Here is a 13,826-nt window from a genome sequence, read left to right on the forward strand (position 1 = left end):
CCATTTACTCTGGGCAAACATATAGGGGATGAAATCGGAAAATAAAGGGCGTTAATGCTGTAAGCCTTGATGAAGGCTTTTAAAATTATTTCGTATAGATTGAGTTTGAATGATGATGACGAGGGAACTAGTTAAAATTTCCATCTATTTGTCTTCCTTTTCTCGACATTTTAAAACCATTTTTAGTGGGCTTATAACTTGCAACCTATAAAGACAACCAAATTTAATCTCTATAGCTGATAATAAAACTTCCTTGTGTCAGAATTTCGAATATTTAAAATTTTATGCTGCCCTCTATTTATCTTTATTTATGTCGGTCGTAAAACTTCGGGATAAAATGTTGATTTGAAAGTAGAAATATGGTCTTTTACGATATATTTAAAGTGTACTTTTATTCGTTTTTCCATTATTTTATGGACTTTTATTCTTATATTTACATACATAGTCAGTTTATTTCGTTATAAATATTTTGTTTTAGTTAAAATTTATTCAACACAATATTTTTTGTTCTTTCAAGAAATTGAAAGTAACTGCGAAGAATGGTTGTACTCGCACTGTTCAAAAAGTTTATACATTCATTCAATGGGTTGTTTATTCCGCCTTAGAGCATTCCATTAAAAAATTCACACTTTATATGCAGTTTATTCTGTTTGTAAATTCAGTGTATTCCGAAACTTTACATAATATTTTCGCTTTTGTAAGTAGTTTTTGTTTCGATGATGTTACGTTTGGTATTGATTTGGTTATTTTTGCATTTAAGTTTTTCTGGAACATTTCAACACATCTTTGTGCATTTATTTAGATTTTAATAGATAATAGTAAATTTTTTGTAAAAAGTATTTAATGGAAGTTTCACACAAGAGTTCAACCACTTGTGAAAGCCGAATTACAGGCGAAGTCTACGGTTTTGTGAGTGTGTGAAATATGAGTTTTGTTGTCCTGGCAGTCATATAATTTGGGCTTGTTTGTATGGTTACAGAAATGTGAAATATTTAGGTTTCGGCTGATCTGCTATCTATCAACTATGTCATCGTATAACTGTTGAAAATCTCGCTACAGTAAAGATCTGCCCAGAAACATTGTCTTTCTTATACTTCCTTGTTGGTGTATACTTCTTAGCATATATTTTTAACAATAAAACGATGAGCAGTTTAGTGGTAATCGATTTGATATTGTGACATATTTTATACGAAGAAAAATTAATTCAAAAATTCGTCTCTTTTCGAAATAAATGAAAAACCAAAAAGTTTGTATCGATTACCGTTTACGAGATGCAACGCTGGACGTCGTTATCTCAGGAACACTGTGTATAAATCACTGTTTTTTTCAAGCCGTACAATAATTTTGTCTAGTTGTGGAATTTAGGGGATCGTAGAGGGCAGATGATTGCTTGCAGATGGTTTGAGACTGAATGCCATCCAAAAAGGAATCCTTGGACTTTCTACCACGTCCCCTGCGAAATCGGTCCGTTAAGGAGAATGAGAGTAGTGCCGTGCTCAAATCGAATTTTGGCGTTTCTTTTTTCAAACGCGCTTTCCTCAAAAAATGTTTAGGAAACCACAGCTTCATAAACATGCGGAATCTTATAACAGGGGTAGAAGTCAGACGTGTGGGTTTCTGATGTCTTTGAGTGGTGTGCGGTTTAATACAAGTAAATAAAAAGAAATCCCAAAGTTTGAATTTTTTACTAGTGCTGGGTCCGCGCAAAACGAAAAGTGTTCTTAGAAGGAGACACAGGAAGACCCGCCCAGTGGCATCCAAAAGGGCATCGCCCGAATTAGCATCATTATATTTAACAGTTGTCCTACGATGTCCATCTAACAGGTGTAAAACGGAGTTAAAAATTTATCTAGTTTTAAGCGCGTTTTCGTTCGTCTTAGTTCACTAGGGGTGTAAAAAAATTCGCTCGTGTAGCTGGTATACCGAACAAGTAATTTAACTCGAATTTTTCACTTTCGGTACCCGTTTGTAGTAGTTTTATCCTGTAAAGGATATAACATTATACATAACATATATTCAACTCTCAACATGGGGATCTCGGAAACCGTAAGATATACAGAGTCGATTAAATAAAAGCAAAGTTGTGTCTTATGAGAGGAGTACTTTGCCTTTTTAATTTTTTAAACATTCTGATTACTTCCAGAGATATCCGGATAAAATTGAAAATTGCTACTTTCTTTTTTTTCTACCTTAAATTACAGAGAAACATGAAAATAATTTTTCAGAGATACAACATTTCAGTTTTTCAATGCCATCATCAAAATTTTTTTTCAAATAAGAACTTGACCATTTTTTTACAAATTCGGCTAGTCACTGATAATAAAAAAAATAACCATGTGTCACACTTGCCGATTTGAGACTGTATTTCTTACGATTTCCAATATCCCTATATTAAGAGTTGAATATAGGACACTGTGTACCTCCTAAACGCAGTTAGCTAGAAATTTGTGGATTGAATGAATTTTTTAATTTGACTTTGGAAAGCAACATAAGAACTCGCATAACAACTAGAAATTCCTGTAAAGGCTCATATAAAATCTCCAAGTTTTCTCTATATGTAATGGTTTATGTGTTTTTAACTAATAGATAATTACTAACTTTCAACTAAAAATGACTTACTCGATTCGTTCGCACATCTATATTACTTTCAGTGAAGTGTTTGATGTGTTGAAGTGATGAAATATTTAAGCATTATTGCTAGTGTTACAATAATGCGACTAAAAACCAAGTAAAACTAGACGACTAGCAGAAATTGGGAATCTTACAAAGGTTTTCCAGGCTTTGACGGCAAATCTCGAGTTCTTTTCCACAATGTTTGAGGTTTACTTTACAACATAAGAATACGAAAAAAATCTCCAGAATGTAACGTATTGCAATGTTTAAAAAATTTTACTGCCACTTTTAAATTTTACTTCCCGGTAAATCACAGATGATCACTGGCACACCCGTAAATTGCCGAAAATTGCTCTTTTGGAAGCAGAACATACAGGATACAGTATTTATACAGCATATCAGAAAAGAAAAAAATTTACATTTTCACGAAATGGAATATTGACATTGCCGTTAAATTCTGTTTAAAAACGTAAATCGGTATACTTGTCAAGGAAAACGACTGCTCTTATCAAACACAATTAAAAAGAGAGATGTCGATGTTTCGCTTCGTTTGTTAGAAAGAGAGATGATGGTGCAACACTGCGTTTGTGAGAGGGAGATGTGGATATGAGTGTGAGCACCTGATCACCCATTACGGAATAATGTTCTGTAATGAGTGTTACAGTGAGTTAATTCTCCAATAGACTTGATTATTGACAAGTACACACTTGGATTTAAAGACAAGTGGAGTAGTAATAATCTCCTTATAAAAAACGTACCTCTCATTGATTTTCCGACCCTCGACGATAAAATCAGCCTATTAAAATGTTTGAATCGCCATTTCCCCCTGTTTTTACTTGGGAAAGAAGAAAAAAGAGACATTATACTAGTCTATAAAGTTAACATTCGACGTGGAGAAATATTTCTATAAGAATTTATTGCTATATTTTGTTCCATTATGGCAACCCCAATGTGTGCAGAAAGAAATGTGGCAAAGGGGAACTGATTAATAATCCAAAATCTGTATAGAAAGCAGTAAAACTAGCTAAAGCAATTTAGCAGTAAAGGAAAAAGATTGAGCAGTTAGGAAGTCAATAATGATCATGATGAATTTGTTCAATACTTTGCAAAACGGAACAGGAAAATCGGTTTCTAAAGTTTTCCCATTTTTTAATTTTTAGGTATGAGAATTTTAATCACTTAATTCTATACTTAAAAATCAGATATTTCATTATTAAGCAACGATTGTACCATTCTTCAAATTCTCTTTCCAATATAACTCGTGCATCGAAAATTCTAGATAATTTTAGACCAATATACACTTACCCCACAATCCTCTTTCTTTTCAGGCCCGTATCTGCATACGCTCTTTTCTTCCGGGACACTCAGGCTGCCATCAAGGGACAAAACCCGAACGCCAGTTTTGGTGAAGTCTCGAAAATTGTGGCGTCGATGTGGGATGCTCTGGATTCTGAACATAAAAATGTAAATAAGAATACAGTTGTTATTAATCTTAGATTGTCCATTTTGAATAAAGGGGTTCAGTGGATTTTATAACATTCTCTTTATAGCTGTTTTTCTTTCTATAGGTTTACAAGAAGAAAACCGAGGCCGCAAAGAAAGAATATCTTAAAGCTCTGGCAGCGTACAGGGCAAGTTTAGTGTCCAAAGGAGCTGGAGATGGCGAAGGGGGGCCGATGTATGGAAATTATGGAAATTACGCCGCAGGACCTCCTACAGGGTCGCCATATGGAGGATATCAACCACAAGTAAATATGATCTCAAACCATGATTGCAAGTGCTGAAAACCGCAGTAAAACTTATTTACCAAATTTTTCACCATTGTTACAACGATTACTATAAAGCAAATATTATATAGCAAAACCGTATCAATACAAATTATATTTTACTGTCGGAAATCAACTACATCTCTTCTAAATAGATACGTCCAGAAAAAATAGAAATAAATGTCAGTCTAAAATAAACAAAATACCAAAATTATTTATCCCATAGATAGGACAAAAGCTGCAACAATTTAAAATGTATCCTAATGAAATTGTTCGATATTCCTGATACTCCCGTTTTAATAATTAATATTTCATTTATCCAGAGCTAATGGAACTATCAAGACAAAAGCAACATTTCATAATTCATGAAAATTACCTCATGTTTTACCGCACTATTCAAAAAATCGTTCAGTTATATTCAGGATTTATGTCTATTCTTCTAATCCACACTGTGGTGTTTCAAGGGTACCATTCCATCACCACCAATATCATCCGGTGCTCCCACACCACCCTCGCAGTCGCCCATTAACAAAAAGCCTCCACCAATGATGGGAGGCATGGGGGGAGCCTCGCCAGCACAAACTCACCCTAGTATGATGTCCTCGCCGATGGGAGGACATATTGCAATGCAGCAGCATATGCAGCAACAGCAGCAACAACATAGTAGTTATATGCAACAGGTAAAGCACCTATTAAAAAAGAATATTGATTTTTTAAGAGCAACGCTCTATCAGGTTCCTCAGCAACAACACATACCCTTATCACCGCATCAACAAACTCATCAACAAGTGCCCGTATCTTCTCACAATCCTCACATGCAGCAACAACAGCAGCCACAACAACATATGAGTCCTCCCCCGATGGTCTCGAGTTCTCCGCCAATATCACAGGTAGAGCTTCGTTACTAAGAAAATACATGTAATAGAAGGTGATCATTAAAAAAACCTCAAGTAAGCGTTGAAATATCAGAGATATGTCGTGAATAAATTCATCTGTTATCTTTTGTAAGTTAGTGATTTGATGTTAAATAGCAGATGGTCTTATAAAAGCCCTACGTTTACGGTTCACCGCCTACTGCGAGTTTTTTTTAATGATCACCCGTTATAGTTGTACATTTCAAAGTGGATACTGGGTGCTATAAAACGTGGTTGAATATTTTATGGGTAAATGTGGCCGGATAGAGCTGTGGGAGAGAGAAAAACAAGCTACTTTATAAAGCTTTTCCTCTTCAACTAAAAAGTAATTATTTCAATGCGACACTCTCTATATTGAATCCTCATAGTAAATACTTCCTATGTACGTACCTCTCCTGTTACCGTAGGGTGGTGGACCGCCGACAGCTCCTTCCTCCCAACAACCTCAACAGCAGACTATGGCGCCGGGCGGTTTGATGCCTCCTCAAAACTCGTGCATACGGCACGGATGCCCTAATCAGGCCATCAGCAATCCAGAATGGGAAGACGAATATTGCAGTAATGAGTGTGTTGTTAGTCATTGCCGGTAAGCTCGCTGTATTCTCGCTCTCTCTCGACAATTCGAACGAACCAAATCAAATATGTATTATTTTCTGTAAAAAGCACCATACACATAGAGCACGAAATACTATACAATTTCGTAAATATTATTTAAAATATAAATTCTAACAATAGCTGTGGAAAGCTTATTTTTGAACCAAAAAATGCAATTTTCTAAAGCTTAATAGATGGTATCTCTATAATATTCAGTCAGTATGAAATATATCCTTAATTATTTCAAAAAAAATTCTGCAAACTTCATATTGAACACCAAAAATAGCACGCAGCCTCCATATTGAAATGTATAATCCATATACTTTTTATTTGCAGCAAGTAAACCATGGAAATTTGACATATTGCCCCTGTATGCTATGACAGACATTGACATTTGTTTTAAGGTTATATTTGGACTGTATCAGTATTATCAGCCTGGTTTAAATAAATGAAATCAAAGCCAATTTCATACTAAGAGTCAAGCTACACTTAGGAAGTCTGGAAAAGTTGTAATTTATATGCAGCAGTTAAACTTAATGTTTAAGCCGTTTTTCTGTTTATCTAGTATGTCCTCCCGGGGAGAGGTTTGAAAATTCAAAAAGGCCTTATCCACCATATATTCAGATTAGTTTGTGGTTTAAAAAAATTGAAATAAAATTTGTTTATAATTTTGTATATCTTAGAGCTTTGAGAAATAGAAATCCAATTTGATACCCTTAGATTCGCTAATGCTCAAAGAATATGTAATTAACAAATTGGCCTGCTTCTTCAAAATACCCTGTAAAATATGCAGAGAAATCTCCGTGGCAAGGGAAGCTGCAAATAATATGTAAATGGATAATATTAACACTATACTTGAAGTAAAGCAGACTGAAAGAAGACTAATGTAAGAATTTTCAATTTCAGAGACGTTTTCTCGAACTGGGTGGCAGCCAATAAGAGCCAACAGCAAAACTTCTCGACAGTTAAATAAATTGAATCTTAACTAGGGAAAGATGCAATTGCGGTTCGTAAACAAAATAAATAGCAATACCCTTACCCGTTAAAATGATTCTAATTAGAACTAGAGAGTTTGTACGAGTTTTATTAAAGGAAAACGTTGGATAAAAGAATGTAATAGTGAGAGGCTAGGATAAGGAACATGTAAATAAACGGATAATCACACTCTTAGACTAGGCAGTGAGATTGTATTGACAGAGGAAAAACAGAGCAATACGATTTCATCTTTTGGGTTATTCCAGAAAACTATTGTAATCTAGTATTATTGTATAATAATATTAAAGAACATTGCAAGCCAGACCAATAACAATACTGTCCCTTGTTACACAAAGAAAACGCTTCCGATACTACTGGTTTCTACAACATGAAAACTGTCTTAGTTTATGTGGTCTGTTTTGTAAAATCAAAAATAACTTGTTACATGCTATGTAAACTGCATGCTATTATCTTGGAGATCGTAGATAGATTGTCCATAGCACATATTATTACTTACTGAAAACTTAGTTATCTCTAGTTAGTTATCATGAATTCCAGAACTGTAAGAGAAATGCGTTTAGGTGTGGCTGATGTAGAGTGATTGGGAATTATTATTTTTTTTACGTGGGAATCTATGGCACTGCTCAATAAGTAAGTATGTTGGATTTATCACACAGAGGAATCGAATGAGATTCTGTTTCTTTTAACATACTTAAACAGTTTTAATATAAATAATACAGGGTGCCCCAAATTGCAATTCCGGCAGTTTAAACACGTATTCTAAAACGATACTATTTTTCGAACACAGTTTGCAATGAAAAGCCTATTTTTAAATTCATCAATAGCGTCCGTACAAGACATTTTAATTTAAAAACACTTGTGCACCACTACTTTCTCATATGATAAAAATCTGATGATAATAGATCTGTTTTGGATTCGCCATTTAATTTGGAAGAAAAAAACTCTTTCAATCTTTCGCTGTGATCCACCGTTTACTTTAAAACTGACTCATTATAGTACATCTTATGGAAAAACGAAATGTACCGTGATATTTCTTTGATAAAGCATTTGTAGAATATAGTTTATATAACAAACTAGTATTATTTTAAATTGTCGAATACCTGGTTAAGTTGTTGCAATTGCAAATTAGAATACCACGAATAAAGAAGCCTCCGGAAGACAAATATACAAAACTTTCTCCTTTCAGACATTCCAATATGTCCTATATTGAAAAACTAAAGCTGCATACGATTTAAAAAAACACCCGAACGTTTAAATAATTACATTTTACGGTATTCATTTTTGATTTACGCCTTGTTTTTATAATGATCATTATCATAAGGATGGTCTCTGTCACAATGGCAACTATTACAAAAACTGTCATCTTCTAGACAACACAATAGTCGCTCTCGCGATGTGCCTGCGCTGTCATAATAATATTTTACGTGTAGACATTACACCTTCATAACAATTATCGATGCGATGAATTAAGTATAAAAGTATATAGGCTGGTCCAGTTTTTAATGTTCTAACTTTAATGTCAGATTTTACGCCTAAGAATAACATAAAAAATATATGGGTAAATGCTTTTTTAATCAGATACAGGGCGTCAAAACTTCAAATTTGAAGTCTACACTAGTGTTTACAATCTATATAATTAGACTTGTCAAATTACTGTTAAAGTCTATAGGGTGTTAGTTTTTCTGGAGTTAGACTAGCTTTTCCTATTTTTAATTTGTTTAATTGCGCCACTGACCGTTCATTTCTCAAAATTTACGATTTCCTGACGAACTTAGATTTTTTTGCCTTCTAGGATTTTTCCTTATTTATCGTCATTTTCAAGTTGTCTACAAAAGGATCTAGAAATTGTACATAATATTTCCATAAAAAAGATCTATAACTTTGTTATGTGAATTTCCAGATATACACGTAACAAACCATGGTAGAAATAGTGTTTTTATTATAAATTTTTACTTACTTTTACAATTTCTTATCCGTCTGTATATCCACCTGAGAAAACTATAAGCAGTTTTTTTATGACAGATTTATGTGCATTCTTAGGTATTTTCGCGAATAACTCGAAAACAATGACACATCACAAAAAATTGTAGGAGAAAAAGTTTCAAAATTGATGAAGAAATCAAAATAAAGAAAGGATACAGTCAGTAGCATGACACACATAAGTTCATGGCGGGAAAAAACTGCAGAACACTAACACCCTCTAGAATTTAACAATGATTTAACTATGCAGATCGTAAACTTTAACACACACTCCACATTTGAACTAAATACCTCAACATTTGCAGGAGCTATACAAAAACAATCTAAAATTTTGACCTCTTGTATCTCGTTAACGAAACTAGATCACGTTCTATATAGAGTGTCTCTAAATGGTCTGTAAAAAATTCTACCACAACATTCTAGCAGCCTGCAAAACTAGCATCCTAAAGTCACCAAACGGAAAAATCTGAAAACACCAAAACCCATGAAGGATCTCTTGCCTCATGAATGTGATCACTCAAAATTTTGTTGATTTAGTACTGAACAAAGTGTTGGTGACTGATGAGAATTGCTTTACCAGAAAAGATATTATAAATTTATACGATGAACGTAACTATTCTGAAGAAAATCGCCATGCGACAAAAATTGTACGTTACTAGCATGCGTTTATAATAATATAATAATAGATATATATTGTAGACTGTAATGTAGACAGGTATAATAGGACTTTAATTATTAGTTTTGTGATTTTTCCATCGCGACTAAGTAGCGACACTTATTTAGTATATCTTCAGAACAGAGTACCCGGTTTACTAGAGAAAGTTCCTTTAATCGCACCTTTGACATTGAGCATTCAAAATGATTTAAACGTTTCAGACATATAATAGACATTGGTAGTTAATGCTTCGGTCAGCTGATCGATCCGTTCACGAGATCTTACCCCATTAGACTGCTTTTTATGGGGAACCTTAAAAGAAATTGTTTACAACAACCAAGCAAATAGTGAAGAAGAATTATGGAGGTCGAAATTGCTGTAAACACTATACGAACTGAGGCGTAAATTATAAACAGAGCAAATTTTAATTTTCTTCATCGAGTTAATTTATATATTCGTGAATACGGCGACCATATTAAATATTTGTTAGTAATAGTTCTCTAGCCCTTATTTCATCAATTGAATTAATTATTGCTTTATGATATATATTATAATTAATGATTATAATGATTGCTCAGATTGGGCCAAATTTTATAATTGATTGGGACAGTGATGAGTGAAAAGCTTAGTTCACCTGTTTTAATCATGCTCTTATATAAAATGTATGATATAGAAAAGTTTAGTGGATGAAGGACCGAGACTGAATTTGCGGACAGCAAGAAAACAATATTTTATTTCTAAGAAAAGAATGCCCCTTTCCTTGATTCCGAATTTAAATGGTTAATATGTAATTTTCTCTAGAGCTGTTAGATAAAGCGGGTAAAAAAGAAGATTAGGTAAGAATTAATGAAAATAAACCATTTTAGTTCCAAATATCTCAAGAACGATACTCCGTGCAGACTTCTACAAAATATACCTTTTTCCACAAAGCATACTACGTATTCAAATTTGATTCAGGACTAATTTTACAACGAGCGGAAAAAGTGGACTTGCAATTAGGGTTGAGGCCCTCTGCAATGAACATTAAAAATGCAAGCAGATTCCGATTTGTCGGCCCTAAAAACTCAAATACGAGCATTGCGAACGCACATAAAAAAGTTGTAAAAAAAAAACAAATTTTGACCCTCCTATATTTTGAAAATCGTCAACTTTTGAACTAAAACAAGTTGAGTTAAATTATTGTATATCAACCTCAGGAATGTGTGGTAGTTTTGTGCAGGTCGTTTAGAGATACCTTGTTCAAAGGTACCTTTATGAAAATACCATCATCGTGAAAGTGAGCCTTTAATACAGAATTTTTTAGACAATTGTAATAAAAATGTTTGGACCCTGAAAATCATAACTAGGTACGACATGGGTAAATTTTGATGTTTATATGGGAACTCTTGATACACGTAGGAGACAAAGAAAAACGAATAGAGCGTGCTCGTCATCTTTTTTAGATCGGTCTAGTGAAGCAATAAAATAAATTTCAAGTTAGAAGGAGATCGATTTTTACCGTTTTCAATAAACCTTCGTCGTTTAGTTATTATATCATTAGTTATTGGTGACATAAATATATTTGTTATATTATTTAGAACACCTTTTTTAAAAGATACGAGGATGTTAAGGAAATTTCTAAAATTCGAAGAATCGTCGGTGTATTTTCGGTCTTGACTTGTTTTAAATGCTCCATGATTACATAGATTTTCTTTCAATCTTAAAAAATAGTTTTACCAGACTATCCTCCTTCAGGATACCGACTGAAATATGTATATTTCGGACGCAATGTTGGAATTAATGTTAGTTTGAATGAAACATTGAAATATGCATTTTTCTTAGTTTTCGTAAAACATTTTTAGAATAAATGAGGCCGAATGATCAATATAGAATTCTTGACAATTTGTTAATTAAACAAACTACCAACAAAGCACATAATGGATAGGTAAACCGTTATACCTACTGCAAAAAAAATCATCTTTCCAATGATGCCTAAATCGACTGCGACTTATATTTAAAAAAATAAAACTTTAAAGAAAAAGATTAACAATTTTTAATGACTTCTTTAGAATTATCCCGAAAAAGGACTTCGAGAGTGCCGTATTTGTTTTTCACCAACGGTTATCCAGAGTACTTCAAATGCCAAATACTGTCCGGGCATTTTACACCTTGAAACAATGTTTTTAAGAATCTCTCCAACTACATAGATTCCTCTCGTGTAAAGTTGTAGTACAATTATTTTTATATCATTGACCAATCCAAGTTAGGAATATTGTTTGTCGATGTATATACATTTGTGCTGTTGTTAATTTCATTATTGTTATTCTTATGTGAACAGTAATGTTCGACCCATGATCTCCACTTTGAACCGCTTTTGAGCAGAGAGCATTTCGTTAAATATCTGTAATAAGAAGACAAAAAGAAAAATTCTTGATTTGTTTTTGTTCAGAAATGTGTGCTTCCGGTTTAATTATACCTGCCAATTCGGCGAATATCATTTTGTTGTCTCTCCAAAGTCTGATTGTGAAGTGTCGACTTAATTTCAGTTTGTGTTTTAAATTGTTTAGAGCACAACAATAAGTTATTGTTCTTAAGGCGGAATTATACATCCACGTTTTTCTACGTAATAATGATGAACCTGTTTTGTCACGTGATGGTGTAGATTTAATTCGAAAATTAGGACTGCTCATAAAACTTATAAAGTATTCTTTATGTTAAAGGTAGAAAACTTATTTATTTTTAAGATTTTGTTTTAGATTAATTTTGTTACAAAAATAGCGTAATTTGTATGGGAGTTGAACCCACCCATTCTGCATTTTTATCGAATTATTGGAAAACATTGGGTGCAACTTCCATATAATTTGTAATTAGTCCGTAAAAGATGCTATGCGAAGCCAAGTTTCATAAAAAGACATTTTTTTATATATGTTTAATGTTCTTAATTTAACTTTAAATATTTTCAACTAATAACTTGTTATATCTTCGTTGGACTAATGACAAACATCCTAATGTAAATTGAGAGACGATTAAAATCAACCGGTGTATTCGGTAACTGTAAATTAAAGTCACTTAATGACTTAAGTTATTTTCTTTCGACTATTTACGTTACATTTCACTATTACATTGTACATAACATGATATTTTATCCTGACAGGCACACACTATACTATGTAATCAATAATTAATATTTAAAATAAATAGATTCTACCCATAGAAGTTTTGTATTTATGTTTCCTGATGAATGCATGGTACATTTTTCCTGATCAATCCAAACACTTTGATCTAGCCTAAGCCCTGGGTGTACCAGATACAGTTCCAAATAAAGTGAGTTCCATGGGAGTTACGAAAACGTTAGAAAATAAATATGGTTACTTAAATCAGAACAAGATGCGCTTTTTTGCTCTTTCAGATAAAATGTTCAAAATTAAAATTTGTACAGGAATTGACAAAATATGAGCTAAAAACTCCAAAATACTTTGTTTCCCTGAAAAACTTTAAATTTGAAGTATGTTTAAAATTTAATAGGGAAATGTTAGGAATCCAAGTGTTAAGAATAAAATCGAAGATTCCTTTGGAACTTATGGAGGTTTATGGGTTTAAAAAAGTAATTTTCGGTTGTTAGAAAATAATAAACTTAACTCAAAATGTTTGTTGATAAATATGGTCTTCAAACAAATAATGATGTATATGACAATTTTGCTTAAAACAATTAAACAAAACTGTGTTTGTTTCTATGTCAGCAATATTTCGCTCCGCAGCACAGGTACAATACAGCGTTGATATGCAAAGGTCAAAACTCTAACCAGATCACTTGGAGCTTTTAAATCGAAAATTATAACAAGTGAATAACATGACAATTTACACTCAAAAAATTGAACTAGTCCTATTCGAGTTGTGATCAGTGTTGTCAACTTGGTAGAATTTTAGTAAATTTAACAGAATTTTAACTTGACCTAGTAATGCAAATCGAAATATAGCAATTAATACATTTTTTGGCAGAAAAAATATACTAGTTAGTGGAAGTTTTTACAGGTCAATGTGAAAGACGTAACTGAAGACACCGTTGGATAATGCCACAATCACGATGAGACGATGAGATTAAAAGATCGGAATGATGAGTTTGTGGTTGAAACTGAAAGGAAAAGATCCAATTTTTTAGCGAAATTTTTGTAAACCAAGTCTAGAAGATTTTTAGTAGAAAATTTACGACGCCTTTAGTAAATTTTCTGATCATAGCATATAAATACTGTATCCTACAAGTACTGCGAAGTAAACATCGTTAAAATTGAGGTATCGCAACTTTTACTTATGTATGGTATAAAAACTTTA

The 13,826-nt window shown here is 32.9% G+C and overlaps 1 protein-coding gene across 5 annotated transcripts in view; it reads left to right on the plus strand.

Moving 5' to 3' along the window:
- Positions 1 to 11,949, plus strand: part of LOC136416624 (TOX high mobility group box family member 4) — a 94,610-nt gene extending 82,661 nt beyond the window's left edge. For 4 of the 5 annotated variants that reach the window (XM_066401893.1, XM_066401897.1, XM_066401895.1 and 1 more), the window contains exons 7-12: positions 3,942 to 4,077; positions 4,182 to 4,361; positions 4,844 to 5,059; positions 5,114 to 5,269; positions 5,701 to 5,879; positions 6,794 to 11,949. In XM_066401893.1, the coding sequence (XP_066257990.1) occupies positions 3,942 to 4,077; positions 4,182 to 4,361; positions 4,844 to 5,059; positions 5,114 to 5,269; positions 5,701 to 5,879; positions 6,794 to 6,860 (934 nt within the window). In that variant the 3' untranslated portion in view covers positions 6,861 to 11,949. The remainder of the gene's footprint in view (positions 1 to 3,941; positions 4,078 to 4,181; positions 4,362 to 4,843; positions 5,060 to 5,113; positions 5,270 to 5,700; positions 5,880 to 6,793) is intronic. The other variant, XM_066401898.1, reaches the window with a different exon arrangement.
- The last annotated feature ends 1,877 nt before the right edge of the window (positions 11,950 to 13,826 follow it).

The sequence above is a fragment of the Euwallacea similis genome, chromosome 24 (genome assembly GCF_039881205.1).
Source record: "Euwallacea similis isolate ESF13 chromosome 24, ESF131.1, whole genome shotgun sequence".
NCBI lineage: Eukaryota > Metazoa > Arthropoda > Insecta > Coleoptera > Curculionidae > Euwallacea > Euwallacea similis.